Here is a 16,880-nt window from a genome sequence, read left to right on the forward strand (position 1 = left end):
TCTGTTCTAACTGTGTCAGAGGTGATTGTGGCTCTTGGCACGGAATTGTTGTTGAAACCTACTTATGTTAGAATGGGTTGTGTGTATATTTTTTAACTCTTCCACAATAAATTGAATGTTGAATAAAAACAAACAAATTAAGGTCTGTTAATATAGCAGAGTTTTGAATGTATGTGTGTGTGGGATGTGGTTGTAAGCTTGTCAAAGAATAGACTGGGTTACCAGCCAGTTGGGACAATTTCCTAATGCTAACACCTCTCTTAAACTCTCCTCCCATATCATGCTTCAAAGCACTCTTATTGACAGTACGAACAGTTTCTAACCTTAATCTGATAGAAACATGATATTCATACTGCTCGTACAGACAATACAAGTGCTTTGGAACTTGTGGGACATGAAAGTACACTATAGAAAAAATTGTCCCAACCGGGAAGGGTTACATATCATTACTGTTTTGCTTAGTACTATAGTTTGTACTACTCAGTTATCATGCAAAGGAGAAGATAGAAACAATAGCAAAATGCATTGACTCATGATTGATCCATAGGGCAATTCAATTTTCACAAACATCGAAAGAAAACTCAGTTTTTTCATTTAATTACATAAATTTGGTTACGATCACGAGATCTTACGTGCGTCCTTTATTTTTACAGCCATGAATTAGAAAGAAAGGAGATGTTACGGAGACAGTGCGAAGAATGGCAGAATTTATGCAGCCAGTACAGCATGACGGCGACAAACCCGTACGTGACTCTGACTCCACCACAGAGCCCCTACCACAACTTCATGCAGATGGGTAACATGTTACCTTCATTCCAGCCGAGTATGTCCACCAATTACATTCCTCCGGATGGAAACCACCCAATGGCCGTAGCAGCGGCGGCAGCACAACAAGGTGTCTTTGGACAGCACAGTTCCACCATGGGTGGGATGCTGCCGTACAACACATCCCAGTTTCCAGGTTCTCTGCCATTCAGTGCTATGAGTATACCACCTAATATAGGCATGGGTTACGTGTATAGTACAGTACCAACAGCTCAATATGGTTTATCGTCCGGGGTCACCCAGACGACCACGTCTGCAGCAGCTAGTTCTTTGTCATCGTCATCTTCATCGTCCGTGCCTCCTCCTTCAGCAGCAGCTAATCAGCCTTCACCAGATGGTGCCATGGTAGGGCTGGGACACCCAGTCCACCGCACAGTGAGCTTTCCCACTCAGTCTCAACAAGTGGTTTTATCCCACAGCAGCAGTACACAGAATATGCCCATGCATCCTACAACTCACACCAGGAACTTATCTGACGGACAGGGCAATGGTAGGGGTTACATCCCCCAGCGCTCTCAGTCCAATATAGAGGTCCAACATGTCGAAGCTGCCATGGCAGCTTGGAATAAGAAAGATACGAACCCTGTTATAACAGATCCCTATCAAGGACTCATTGAACAGCCAAGGTACCTTGACAGCCAACAGGTTGGTAGGATGGTTATACAGGACACACCTGTTGAACCCGTCGAAGGTACCAGTCAGACTGTCAGAAGGGACCCTAAGCATAGTGGACCGAGGTTAGCTGACAATCAACCATCGGAGTATAGTAGCATTAGTGTACAATCAGCAGTAGGCGAGGGGGAATCAGGTGGCAAAGTAGTAGTTCAACAGGGTGGTGCTGTTGGCATGGAAGGAAATGTCTCTCAAGATGGCTGCTTGAATATCCAACGCAAGGACTCATTTGAGGCTAGAGGTCAAAATGCGATGGCGGAAGTGGATCCATCAAGTGACCATACTCACATGATAGAAGTGGCCAGGACAGATGTCTCCTAGCTATGTAATTGAGTACTATAATATTTAAGCATGTTGTTGAATTGTAACCACCATAGCAGCCATACATCATATTAACAGCAGTGCCTGCATGAATCTGTAGGTAGCAATTCTTTCATTGCATACATATGTTAACAATAGCCTATGAAGTAACTCCCCGGCTAGCCAGCTTAGGATTAGTGCCTGGAAGTGGTCATGTCACATCATAGTGCAGTCAAAAGGAAGGATCACTTTATAGATTGAAGGATTCTTGGGTCGTCATCTCTAAATCTAAAGTCTTATCAAAACAACCAAGTGGTTAAGGGAATCATAAACAGTTGTTGATGGCTTGTTATTGCAACATAAGAGAAGGCCAAGGGCTGCTAATTCAAGGTTAGGATTTTGCTGGTACATGCAGTGTGGGTATCACCATGTAAAGGATGTGGAATGTGTAGTAACTCTTCTTGGGGAATGTCTACAAACACTCATTGGATCACAAGGTCTCAAATATTGTATCTGCTATTGGTGATCGTAGTTCCTCTTCTTCCAACCAAGCCCCCACACCCCCTGTCTGTGTAAAGGGAGGGTCATAAATGTATTGATAGCTGTAAGGCGTTAATAGGTAGTAGATTGACATCTGCTGACAACCTAACATTGTTGTCATAATGAAGATGATTCAGAACTGAATCTCTTGAAAATAAATAAGCAGTTCGTCACACTTTTGTTGTTGTTGTTGCAGGGAATGCATTCCTCTGTGGTTCTTTTAAGTGGGGCATTACTATCTTTAAAGCAAAAGGTAACTACACTAGGATGGACCAAGTTGAACAAATGTTGTGGTAAGGTTAGGCAAAGGGTTTCACATAGTAGTATCTTGACAGGTAAGTTAACGGCTTCTAGTTATCTATGTTAAGTAATGAGACTACCATAGAGTTACTGCAAGGTTGTATAAGGTGCGACGATTATGAGTCGCACATACGGATTTGGACTAATATATATGATACAGATTGGCTTTCATGTAAATGGTAAAAGAAGTTAAGTTGAAGAAGAACATTCTTTGTGTATGTATGTGTGTATGTTAGTAGTACATTTGGAAGAGAAGTAACTAAATTAAGTGGTTGACATGTTTTTGATCAAGTTTGCAACTCGGTATGAAATTGGTATCCGACTCTCAATTGCATGAAACAAAGATGTAAAATTGGATCATCATCAGGGTGCTCTCACCTCCCAGTCGTGAAAAATTGCCATATTGCATTGCTTCACTTTTGTTGAAGTGACTCATAAAATTGGAAAAGGTACAACTGGTATGTTATAAATTTGAAGCAAAAATAGAGAAAAAAAATAAAGAAAAAAATTGGTAAGAACATGACAAAATGTGTACAATGAGGTTTATATTTTTGAGCTGTATACAGCTCTTTGTTAGGCACTGGTAAAAGCATGTAGTAAACCCACAGTCACCTTCCTCCACTGCTATATGTATTACACTATTTATTAGATCAAGGAAATGTTTTTTGATTTTATATTGGTGAGAAAATTGATTATAGCTTAAAGTGACAACCAACCTAATGTTGCTTTTGTTTGATGGATAGCAAAATATAAAAGGTTGAATCAACTTTTTTTTATTTTTTTATATGCCATTCGTTAAATGGGGAGCACATGATGATGATGATGATGATGATGTTAAACTGTCGTGTTATACTCATGCATTAATTGTGTATGCTTTGCATGCATGCATGCTTTGTGTAAGTCAGAAGTCAATGCTTCCATTTTGTTGAGGTTAAGTTTACCTGTTAAGATTTGATAGCTTTTCCCCATGTTTTGTTTTCCTTCCTTATATATTTTCTTCACCGTTTCAAATTCCTAGGGGATAATTCTGCCCCGATTTTTCCATATTTCTTTTTGTACCTTCTATGCACTTAAAAAAGATAAGATGTGGTAACCAAACTAATTTCACTTGTTTCTTGTATATAGTTAACTGTTGGTGGCAGTGTTAGCTCTACACTTGCATGTTCACCAATGTAACAGTTAATGTCCCAAAGGGTTAGATTCTTCTGACAAGAGTTGTAGCTATTTTTTTCATATGGGTAGTGCTCTGAAATTCCTTTTATCCAGTTTTTAGTCTGCTGCATGTTTCAAAGTGGGTAGGTTGCTGAAGAAGCAAGTAATCCTATTCTTGCATCATAACTGTGAAGATTTACAATATTTCAATAATGGTCGTCATATCGTAGGCTCGCCAGTTCTCTTGGTCTATCTGTAACCTCTTTGCTGCAAGTTATTCTTGGAAGTTGACGTAAAAATTAAATTAAAGATTTAGTATGATACTGCACTTTTAATTGAAATTAGAAACATCAACCAGCTTTGATAAATGTGTTAGATTCCAATAGGAAACGCTCCAGTTAATTAGTGGCCTTGAGGTTGTTGGAAGTCTTTTCAGACAGTTTATCAAAAATTAGTTGCATGGTTTATTGGCACTTCTATGGAAAGATTTTATCAATGTCAAAGTTACTGCACGTGTTAATTCATATAGAGTGTATAAAACTGAACATTTATTACCCTGCATCAGGGCCCACCACACTAAATTTCATCTGTTGGTTGGCCTGTCTGTCTGTCTGTTGGAGGGGGAAAAACACCCCTTTTAGTCTCCTCTTCGTTGCCATCTTTCTCGAATGGTTTTCCGACATGTCACCTTGCGATGTGAGATGAATATAGATCTGCCCTAGTCCTGTTGTGGCATACATTAACGGTTTAACCGAGGTGTGACCTAATGTGTGTCATTATCATCCTAACATTCTGTTTCATTATATATATACACACATATATATCAATTTTTGCTTTTTATAAATTATTTATTTTACACCTTTTTGTCTATTTCTGTGTTCACTTTCATCGATAAATAACTAAGGCTATAAGAAAAGATAAAAACCACATAAGTGTTGGGCTAGTTATAAGCCACATTTTTGAAGTAATTTCCATGAAGTGTGTAGCACATTTTTAAACGTGATCCTGTCGTGATATCCTCCCTTCATTCCTTTTCGTTCGATATTAGGTAAATAGAATGAAACGCTAATAATTATAGTACTAAACGACAAAACATAAACCTAACAGTTTCACGTTGCTATACTAAAGAGCAGCAGTGTACTCATTTTGAATATAATCTATTGGTAGTACTGAAGTGTTAAGCCATATTCATTGAGTGAGATTAATATGCACTAAAAATATATATATATATATATATATACACACACAACAAAATACATGAAAGGTTATCAAAGTAGCTTGCTATACTCCATTCGAACTCCATTCAAGAAATATGTTTACTCATGAACTAGTGGTTGTGTGTGGAGCAAAATGTCATCCCTGGAAAATGCTACATGGGTTTTCGTGACTCCGAAAAGGAAAATTCCAGGACGTTCTCTCTAGTTGGAGGAATGCCGGAATGGTTCAAGGAACATTGGCCAGTAATTTGGATAAGTTATGAAGTCTAAGCAACACTAGGTGCAAATGAATAGAATGAATGTTCATTGTATAAATGACGGTCTGAGCATGAATGAGACTTTCTAAATAATTCAGATTTCTAGTGTTGTAATACTGTAGGGGTAGGTATTATGTTTATTATTATGATTAATCTTAATTGATCTCAAAGCCAACAAAGGCGCTCATTCTCGTAATCTCTTAATTCTCTCTACTGGACCGCCCACTTTCCTGTTTGTCAGTAATTGTAGAGATTGTTGCGATTCTCTTACAAACTAAAAATAGCAAATGAGAGAATGTTTGAGACTGATCACCTCCAAGGTTCAAGACATAATCCTGCTATTTAAATTAAAAAACACTATCAATTTTTGTTTTCTTCAAAAGAGGTAAATTTATAGTTTTTTCCCCTATCGAAGAGGTGGCGGGGGGGGGGGGGTGTCATGTGTGATATATATGATCTTTATCACAGAAAAGCTCCATTATTGACAGGAATCAACTTGTAATGTTGTACTTGCACACTAACATTAATGATATAGCACAGTTTGTGTAGCGTGAGGTGTATCTGCAGTTAAATTGGTCTCTTAATGACATGTATTATCATTGTTATAGTGTTATGAAGTGGGACTAAGTTTTTATATAAAATTAGTTTTTTCTTTCTGATTTTCTGAGGAAAATGATCATCTAACTTGTTTCAAAGGCAAGTTTGCCATCGAAAGTTTAACCCCTTCCACGATTATTTATATTATTACCAGTTCGTGTTCTAATTTCTGTTTTTTCCTCCTCCTCCTCTGAGGATTTAAGATATGCGAATGAATAAATCATTTAAGGTATGCGAATAAATAAATCAGTGAAAGTTGGGAGATCCTTTGCTATATATATTGGTATTTCAGTTTCTCCAACATGTTTGTTTCAGCGCTTGAAAATGCATCAAGAAAAAGAGTAAAAAAAGTGGAAAACTACCTTAATAAACATCGAAACAGCACAAAAAAAAAACACACATTTTGTCTTTTCTTTTTGCTTATCAGCGTAAGGCGTGGGGACCCCGATAATGGAATTAGGGGGAGGTCAGACTGTATTACTGAAGTATGTATTACTGTAGTATGACTGTATTACTGTAATAATGTTTGAAATTACAGAACCAAACCCAAGTCACAAACCAGAAGTACAGTATCCAGCAATTTTGTCAAAGAGCAAGGTCAAAGAGAACTTGAGGAGGAACGCTTAAATTTGTCAGTTCTGTTGACAATGAGAAACCCATTTATTCATATACAATCCAATACCCTTAAAGGATATGAAGACTCGTTCATAGAGAAACGTCTAATGCCGGTAATTTGACCTAGTTTCGAATGAGGTGTAACAGAAGTGTTAAACACCACCATCGATCCCAGAAAATACACATACAGCTTGCTACCGTCGGTAATTGAACACTAGTGTACAGTCAATACATACAGCTGCAGTCAATACCCACAGCACAGTATGCAAACGATACAGCGATGGACATTACTGTCTGCATTTTGTAGCGACACGAAAAAACGTCACTTGTAAGCAACAGAAAGTTAACTTTTTTAGATGGCCGCACGCGGTTTGGGGAAGTCTTCAATGCCTTTAAGTGACCAAGTTGAAATGGAAATGTACAACATACTGACATGGCATGGCAAGGTCACACAGGTAGTAGTATATGCAGTGGTTGCACTTGAACAGACATGCAAAAATGTGATTCTCCAACAAAGTACAACACTTACCCGTTATGTATCACTACACATTTATTGGAGATGTCACTAGCCGAACATACTTAACATAGGAAGTTGGGCTGAAGTAGTTAACTAATGTCAATGTTAAAGACCATGAAAGGAATTTGGTCACTTAAATATTTGAATCTTATAAGTTTAAGAGATGACAGATTAGTATGGAGGATGGGGCAAACCAACCTTACCAAAGTATACCAAAATATATCTAAATAATTTATAGCACAGCCTTCCACAACCCACTATCTACACTTAGGTAATTTATTAACAAATTTTTGGCAAACATTCACCGTTCAGTGATTAGGAGACATAGTACCATAGCTTGGTTTGACTGCTTTGAAATCACGTATCACTGGCAAGATGCGTCGGACGCCCTCCATAGACAGACGCTTCTATCGCTTAGCATACAACTTCCGAGGAGCAATACAAAACCGGAAAACATTTATGAACAACAAAGGTTTCACATCTCTTATGAAACTAACACATCTAAACGGATACAAACTATCCACAGATTAAATGTTTCATTGAGTTTCACTGACTTGAACAGTGGTAATAATGTTGCACTTCAACTGACATTTGTAAGATTACAGACACTATGAATGAATAACCATTGGTGCTTGTCTTGACTCTGTACTCCAGCAAGTAAAACCCAATCAGTAGCATCCATAAACTTCTCTTTGAAAGCAGAACACTTTCAAAGCTTTTCAGCTTAGCTCTGCTTTGAACTGAAATGTCTCTGGCCTCCTCTTCCCCTTTCTCGTTACTAACATTATAATGAAGTCTTGACCAATGCTGACCTCAAGTGATCAGCATGGTTCCTGCATTAATATGGACCTACCTATCAAGTATAAAGTTCATCCAAGTCCCCACCCCCCTTTTTTTTTTTTTTGCTGTTATTGAAGGTTTTCAAGTGACCTATGCTGACCTCCACCAATTTAAAAGCATTAATGTGCAGACCAAAGGGATCTACATACCATTTATCAAGTTTCTACTAAGCTTAACGAGTCAGAATACCAATACACTTAAGATGGCAAAACATCTGCTTAATTATTTCTTAAGGCAATTTTCCTCCTGTCATAATTCGCAAAGTATAGAACAATTTAAGGAGTTATGAGACAAGTTTGCTGTTGTTGCTGCTAGGATTTTTGGAAGATAGATGCTCTTACAACCTCAATGTTTCATTGCGTAAAATATCGCTTTGATTTAGGCAGTGTAATGGAATAATAGCAATATGTTTTTGCGCATCAATCTGCAGCTAAAAGACAAGATAAATAATTGGGAAAATGTACGCAGTCGCTCTAATCGAGCAAGTTCAAAGTAGCAGTTGGGTACTGTATATAGGCTTAGGACTCGCGCACACCTAGTTACTGTATAGTATATGCCTAGTAAAATAGAGGAGCCCTAATGTAACAGAAGCCAAGCTATCTTCGTAGGTATTTTACAGATTTTGTAGGCCTATTTTAATTGTTTGAGACACTATAGTAGGCATAGCTGCTTATTTATAATTCTGCGTCATGTTTTACTTTGTTGATACTTTTGGTGGAAAAAGGTTAAATTTCATATTGCACATAAACATAATATTCCAAGGTGCAATTACGTAGCACAGATTGCATCTTTCTTCACAGAAAGTATTGATGTTGTAGATCTGTACTATGGAGACTTGAACAGCAATCATAGGCCTAGTGGCGAGTGAAATTTGGCGAGTAGATTTTTAGTCACGGTCGCCAAATAGCGAGTACTTTTAAAAATATTTGTCGAGGCCTGAAAACCGCTAAGACATGATTTCTCATGGTAGAAATCATGGATACTTTTCATACATGGTATATGGAGTTGCCATATTGAGTACAAGAATCTGTTGCTTGGTCAAATCGCATTTGAGGTCACCAGAGGTCAAACTCTAAAACCCTTTACATGATATCTGGGAATCGTGGCTACTTATCATACTTGTTTTTGGTGGAGGTGTGTATTGCCACGTACAGCATACTGACCTGTGTTTATCATGCCATTGTGTAATTGTACATCAAAATAGTGGTTCGGGCCATTTTTATTGTATCAGCTACTTCTGGTTAACAAGCAGAAGTGTAGTGCATTGAAGTCATCGAACCTCAATGCATTTTGCATTCTGGTTTCTATTGCACCCCACCATTTCTGGAATTAATTTGGTTTACGGCATATATAGCAGTCAATCGTACGATACCCGGGGTGTGTCTCACTACTGACATTTCTGAGTAACTTGCATTAACTGGTATATTCTTCAGCAACCGTTGGCATGGTGATAGAATCAATGCGCATGATCTCCCCTCCTCTGCCGACTAACCCTAAATTATTCAAATCTTCCCCTTTTATTTTCTTGTAATCTTTGGCTGAAACGACATTACTGTTGGGTTCTGGATAATCCTCGTCACTGATTATCCGGTAGCCGGATCTGATCCCGTGGTTTGCTCTTAATCCTGACTCATGGTCCACCGAGAAGCAGACCAGGTAGAGAATGACCGCTACAAGTCCGTAAATTCCCGTCACGGGGGTGTAAAGGGAAGGGAAAGTGGTCAACTCCGTCCATTTTTGATCGTGTACATCAGATGAACTTAAACTAAGAAGACTGATAGCCATGTTGTGATAAACCTATGAAAAAAGGAGAGATTAGATTAGTGGTAGCGAGGAACTGTGAAAGGAGAGATTAGATTAGTGGTAGCGAGGAACATCGAGAATGTGTCTTAACTTAGCATGAACAGGTAAATTAAATTATAGAATAGGTCTATAAACATAATGTATTTATATAATATAATTCATAAGAAGACTCTACAGAGTATGTTAGGAATATTTATATCCCCCCCCCCATCATTCTTTCTAATCTGCACCTCATAATTATACATCACAACACCCTCCAACACCCATAGCACCAACAACCCATCCCATATCACACCATGTCCTCCTTTGGGACATTCAGAGCTCCCTAATGTAAGACACCCCTCAATATTTGAGCATCATTTTTTAGGGGTCTCATTCTCCAGAACAGAACTTTTGAAAAACTAACACTTTTGCTATCATCCTCAAAATTTCGTGATAATTAATGTTGATGAGCATTTAAAACAGATTATAACTTACCAAAGATATCCCCAAAGCCTTTCTGGCTGGTTCGTCCTGTCTGCCCACACAGCCCATACCGTAGCCCATGATGAACGAGATAACTGGTAGCAGGGCAAGGGCGTAGAAAACATTCACAGGCGCATTGAGTAGAGCTTTGTTTAGAGAAAACTGCAGGATAATATTACCTGCAAACCCAAGCAGACCACAGGAAAGCCCAAACTTGAAAGGAAAGAGACAAAACAGATCAAAACTCACATGAAATAAACTATTGATAAGTAAATAAACTACGGTAACCTGACATGAATACTATAAGCAATAGAAAAGGAGCCAAACAATTCATTTTAAATGATATATGTGAAATCAACGAAATCAGTGGAATATGTGACGTAAATTTTCACAAACAAACTGATGGAAAAGTGTAACGTGGAAGGAAGAGTTTGTCTATTTTGAGCCATCTAAAACTAAACTTATTCGCTGCATTCGCCAGTGCACGTGTTTTACCATGACAACCATCACAAACATACATACATACATACCATTACTTACCATCACAAGTAATTTATTCCAAATAGGTTTCAATAACTTGCGGCAAAATATTCCGATCAAGAGTGGAATTGTCATGTGAAGGAGCGCGATGATGAGGGCGTATGCAGGAGTTTGTACTGTTTCCATGGAGACGTCCTCGGTCAGAAAGAAGAAAAGAGCTGGGATCATGCCGACGGACATGATTGTACTTATAAAAGTCATAGCAACGCTGTAACATGAAAACAAATAACAGCTTAGAGTTACAAGTATCATAGTTTAGTGAAGTAGAAAAAGGGATCAGGAGGGTGCACTCAAGACCCCATCAAGGACCCTATAGGAGGGGAAAAAAATGAAGACACAAACACTCAGACCCGATTACAATGCTTAAAGTGCTTGTCCAAAGCATTCTTAAACCCATTGACACTACTTGCAAATACAACTTTCTCAGGCAAACCGTTCCACTCATTCACAACCCTATATTAGAAACAAAGTTATGCCGAATATTAATCCTACTTTGTGTCTTTTGGAGTTTAAAACAACGACCTCTGGTATCATGATAAGTTAAAACAATCGAACGTGACGGCAGAACCAATAAATTACATACGCTGTCGTTAGTGATTATATCTGTGTTAAGCAAATCAAATATATTCGTCACGGTTGCACAGCATTGTAAACAGTCTCGAGAGAACAGATTTCAAGAGAAACTACAACATAATTTAAACTAGCACAGACCCTTCCTACAAAAGGAAGGCCCTTGAAATTTTTGGATTACTGATTTTATTGTCATTTTTCATATTATACTTAAGGAATAATGAAGCTTTCAAGATTGGACCCGGCGACATATTTCCTGGGGTCCACGTGACCTGCTACTAGACCAGATACATAGACACGCCCAATGAAATAAAGAGATATGTATATAAGTACTACCCCCTCACACAAGATTTCTCGGTTGTTTCAACTATTCCGTCAGTCCCCAAAGCCCGCCCTTACCCTTCTATACCTAAATTCCCTGTATCTCTATTACATTGAGGCAGTGATGTCATTATCAGGACATTGTCTTACAAACTTTACCTGACGTAAATATTGCCATCCATAAAGAACGTCAGTAAACTTGCCACAGAACTGGTTGGAACGACTGCCGTCATCAACATACCTACGGCGTACGCGTATTCCAGTTTTAAGGCTTGGACCAAGCCAAACACCACCAGAGGGAACAAAATGAATTGAGAGAGGCAACCGACGGCAAGGCATCCTGGAAACTTATATTGTCGTTTAAATTCAACTCGAGTCATCAGTGAACCAATTGCAAGGTTTATTGCAGCTGTGGTCATAGCCATAATTACCTCACATACGACTGAAAAAAATGATATAGAAAAGAAAAAAATAAGTTCCAATAGGAGTTCCTTGGTAGCCTCTCGTGGGCGAGGTATATATTACCGACTTGTGAAATGCATTTTCATGGGAATGGTTTGTCGAATAGAATCTACTAACAAGCCTGTTCGCGAAAATGACCTTCATTATTGTTCATGAGTTGTTGATGACGGGTAATTTCCATTTCTGACGTCACAATCATTTATACCATAACATAAAGTAACATAACACAACACAACATAAAAGTCAACGCAAACTAACAAAACATAGTTAACAGTTTCTTCATGGTTACTACATATGACAGCAACATGTCACCAATTTTGGCAGACCATTCCTATTATACTTCAAACGTCAGAGCATCAAAACAAAAACAGCCTATTACAGATTTCACCGGTACCGAACTCCACCCCTCCCTCCCCCAACCTCTCGCACCCGCATCAGAGCCAAGAAATTGCCTCTCTGATAGCCATATGGTTATAGCTCTACAATTAAGGTATAGGCTAAAGAATAACATCAAAGCTACAAGTCCTTAGGCGTGAACACCCTACCAGCATATCGTCCACATTGCTCAACCATAGGTATATATTTGTTACAAAATAACTAACTATCCGACTCTTTACTCCATAGCAATCTAAATGAGAACCCCTGGTCATATAGCGGTCCTTATATATGCCTCTAGAGAGTTTTTGTTTTTGTGCTTAGGACATACAAAGAACGTACTATACCCTATTATCATATGATATTACGTCATGCTATAGTTCTTTCAACAGGCCGTCCTCCTACGATGTAATATTCATTGTTAAGGTTGAATAGTACTTGACTCAGACGCAATTTTATCAGACGCAATTAAGTTCCAAATCACCGGTATCAGCTGTAATTACATTCCTACTAATTGATGTGTTTTACAATAGTTTTGTTTATTAGCTAACGCGCTTGACCAGCTGAGTATAGTAAAGCGTTTCGGTACAAAGCCTTTCCGATGACAATTTAGAATAATAAACTCTACATGCTTATAGTTATGCTGTGTCCGTTGCCGCACGCGCCAGAAACAACAATGTAACAATCTGGAAGTCCGCAGTAGCCTAATATACAGCCATAAATTACTGCCATTGAAATTGAACTAAAATTGTAATAGATAGTCGCTAATCCGAAGAGCGCGATAAATACTGTAACAGTATTTGGTAGGTTGCAGTTGTAAGGCTGGAAATGTGGGAATGGCTGGCAATGTCTGTAACGTTAATGAAATACTTCTATGCGAGGGCGTTCGCATAAATTTATCTTGGTGTTGCTGTTTCCGCTGCTACAGCGGTTGTTAATATTTTTGTTTTGTGCCTCGTGGTGGTAAAGAATAGCGAATCAATGACACTTTCCTTTTCCACCCCCCCCCCCCGTGGACGCAATTGGGGTATTACCATCCATTTAATCAAATTTTAAATATTTCTCTTACAGTGATACGGCATCGTCGGATTAATAAAATTTGGTAATTTATTTAAGGAACATATTTAGGTTATTGTCGATCATTTGTAAAAATCCATTCTCTTCCTGATCCTGAATATATTCAATGAACCAGGAGTAAATATATATTGATCATGAAATGGAGATATTACATAGTATGTTGATGTCAGTGCGTCCAGTACAAATTCTTCATATCATCAACTACTTACAACTATTCGAAACCTGATTTTCTTTCGTCAGTAATGGCTGAGTGAAGACACAACGCGTGGTAGAAATACTATAAACAATTTTGGGAACTTGTATTATCCACGGGTCCCTCGCCCTTGTTTGAGGATCTTTATTTCATTTAATATAAGTATTTGAAAGTAGCATTTATGTAAAATATGTATAGGTTTGCGGGTTCCTTACTTGTGAATCCTTCCATGTCTTCCAATGTGCCGTCCCATACTGGTATTAGAAAAGGCGGTAGGAATGACGTGTCGTTTGAGTTTGGAACTACGTCATCGGCTTCTAGCCACTCCGGGAAGATGGTAGTCATCTTTGTTGTATTCTACTTGTCAATATCACTGTGAAAAGAAATTGTACCTTGATGAGTCATTTGCCTGAAACTTAAACTAAAATATCAGAGGGGAGAAAAACTTATTCAGCAAAATGGCAATACGCTCCTTTGACCACGCCAACTGGCAACGAAGACATTTCCCCACCTATTGTAGAGACTAAATTGCAGCGCCTCTCCGCCTGATGGTTGCTGATTATATAAATGCTCAATTATACTCAATAATAATAATCATTGTAATAATCATTATAATAATAATACGCAATAATAATTATAATACGCAATAATAAAACTAATCATTATAATAATAATCATTATAATAATAATAATAACAATAATAATAATAATAACAACAATAATAACACGCAATAAAAATAACACGCAATAAAAATAACACGCAATAATAATAACACACAATAATAATAATAACACGCAATAATAATAACACGCAAATAATAATAACAATAACAATGATAAAAGTAATAATAATAATAATAAGCTATATTCATTTCTTAACTTAGAGTGCCAGTTATGTGCTGAAATTCTTACAACGCAGTAATCATATCGTATGGTTCAATGTTTCTATGTTATGTTTTGAATGGGAAGTTATTTATTACACGAAGGATACATTTTACGGCATCAATAATCTGGTATATTGAGAAACTTGCATTCTCGATACGATATTCCAATAACGGAACATTAAACAAGGAAACCAGACACATGTCTTCCAATTTATGGCATAATGTATTCATTTCACGGTGGTTGAAGACTATTCCTAACTAATCTTACATGTCGCTAAAGGTTCATCTATCATGGTGTAATTAAAAATGTAATTGGGAGGGGGGGGGGGTGGGCGGGGGTGCACTTGCAATATTCATCCACTATGACAAATTTGTTTGGATATGGGGGATTCAATGCAAGATGGTGTTAACGTTTCCACCATTGTAGCATGTGTGTAGCGTACGTTATTTAATGCCCCCTCCCCAACGGCATGACTACATACTACGGCCCTGGTTATGGATACAGCCTGTTAAGTGGGAACGCAAAATGACGACGCATGGCAACGATTATATTAATAAATAGCCTAGCCTGCTTGCAAACAAAATCCGTCTCTACAGTCACCGTAGAGACCGCAACGTGAACACAAATTAAGGTCTACCAATTACGCGAGAATGAATAAACTAAAATATATGAATTAATTAAATTTGTTAAACAGTTAGAAATGTTGGCCAAGAAACCTCCCTTGAATGTTGTGAAGATATTTATGATAAAATATTGGGCCTACCATAAATAAAGTTTCTTTCTCGCTGCTCAATCTTAGTAGATCACCATTGCCAGGTTTCCTTGGTCTCCGAGCAGTCTTTGTATTATCAAAATCCACAAAACATTTACTTCATTAATACAATTTTAAAACAGTCCAGATATGTAAGCGATACGTTAAAATGAGTTTGCTTAATTTTTAGTTATTATTGAAAATTCTGTCGTTAATTTAGTCTATACGATGGCAGCATATACACAACACGTACACGATACTCTCTCCTTGTCTCTCTCATTGAACAGCGTGCTTTTCAGTGCACACTTATCCAAAATATGTGCTGTAACAAAAGGACATTTAAATTTCCTACCAGCTTAATTCACCGCGTCTGCGTTCTAGCTTTAAAAGATTTGCATATTTTATTTAGTCGATCTACGGGGTATGTGTGGCATTGTGTAATGATATGCGTGTGTTGCCAATACGGACTCAACAGCTGTTCTGGGATGCATATCATTACAGCTTTTCATTGGGGCTGTTCAAATTACCTGATCAGGGCAATTGATATACACCCTGACATGTGATATCAAGGTATGGGTAGGCAATTGTATGCTGACAAGCATCTCCAGACGGCACAGCAAGAAATGGTCATAAATTGTTTTGTTTTTTGTATGAAAATTGTGTCAATCGTAGTGATAGCTTATGAGATTGTTAACTAACTTAGGGCATAGAACAGGAAGTCTTATCCAAAAATATTTCTAGGGTAAGAGATAAACAGTTGTTGAAGCAGAGAGCCATAAAGAACCAGAATATAATGTAACACCAAGTAAACAACATGTCGCAACAGTACAGTTGATTTAGAAACACATTTTGATAATGGAATAGTAGTTTAAGTCTCACTTTCACTGCACACGAAATAAATTATGCATATATTTAATTGATTGATAATCGAACATGATTTCTTGATATTCGATGTATAATATCCCGACTGCACTAATAGGTGAGCTCAGTGTTTTACTAATGAAGTTAATACTTTAATATATTCATTCTGAGATCTTTCCCAGAAACAGATCATTCATATTTCATAAATAGGCTAATATGATACAAGAAATGAATAAAATATAGCAAGGCAGGAGAGTTCACATATGAAATGATATATTAAAAAGGTAGGCCTACAAATTAATAATGAAATATGCAGGCTCGAAAAGTTTCAGGACATTCTTGAAAGAGTAGGGATCTTGAGAATTGGTTAAACTAACTTTATCATTAGTGGTATCCCATAGTACAAACGAGGTTTCAGGGTTACTTCTGTCCGTCCTACTCCACCTAGATGTATTTATTGCATGTAACATTGTAGTATTTGTAATGTGGACACTCAATTATGTAGTCATTTAGTGTAATAGTACTGATTTGCTTTTTGGAGAAAACTCACCAACTAAACTAACTATAAAGCCTGAGTGTGAAACCAAAGCAACTTGATCCACCCCCGCCCCCTAGATCGCAACTGTAGCGATCGTGCGATCATGGCGGTGTAATGTCGTGTTGTGTCTTATGTCGATTTACGTCTTGTAATGCGTGTTGTCTTGTTATGTTGCATTATTAAACCATATTTGACGGGTTGAAGTTT

The 16,880-nt window shown here is 37.7% G+C and overlaps 2 protein-coding genes across 5 annotated transcripts in view; one reads left to right on the forward strand and one right to left on the reverse strand.

The window, feature by feature from the left end:
* Positions 1-4,882, forward strand: part of LOC139960993 (uncharacterized) — a 91,323-nt gene extending 86,441 nt beyond the window's left edge. For all 4 annotated transcript variants that reach the window (XM_071959754.1, XM_071959753.1, XM_071959752.1 and 1 more), the window contains one exon: positions 654-4,882. In XM_071959754.1, the coding sequence (XP_071815855.1) occupies positions 654-1,818 (1,165 nt within the window). In that variant the 3' untranslated portion in view covers positions 1,819-4,882. The remainder of the gene's footprint in view (positions 1-653) is intronic.
* Positions 3,619-15,675, reverse strand: LOC139961002 (uncharacterized sodium-dependent transporter YocS-like). The gene is made up of 6 exons (XM_071959772.1): positions 15,287-15,675; positions 13,854-14,011; positions 11,691-11,973; positions 10,641-10,848; positions 10,113-10,313; positions 3,619-9,629 (listed from the first exon to the last, which is right to left on the reverse strand). Exons 2-6 carry the CDS (start codon positions 13,981-13,983, stop codon positions 9,246-9,248), a joined length of 1,206 nt encoding a protein of 401 aa, XP_071815873.1. The 5' UTR covers positions 13,984-14,011; positions 15,287-15,675; the 3' UTR covers positions 3,619-9,245.
* Between the last annotated feature and the right edge of the window lie 1,205 nt (positions 15,676-16,880).

The sequence above is a fragment of the Apostichopus japonicus genome, chromosome 20 (genome assembly GCF_037975245.1).
Source record: "Apostichopus japonicus isolate 1M-3 chromosome 20, ASM3797524v1, whole genome shotgun sequence".
NCBI lineage: Eukaryota > Metazoa > Echinodermata > Holothuroidea > Aspidochirotida > Stichopodidae > Apostichopus > Apostichopus japonicus.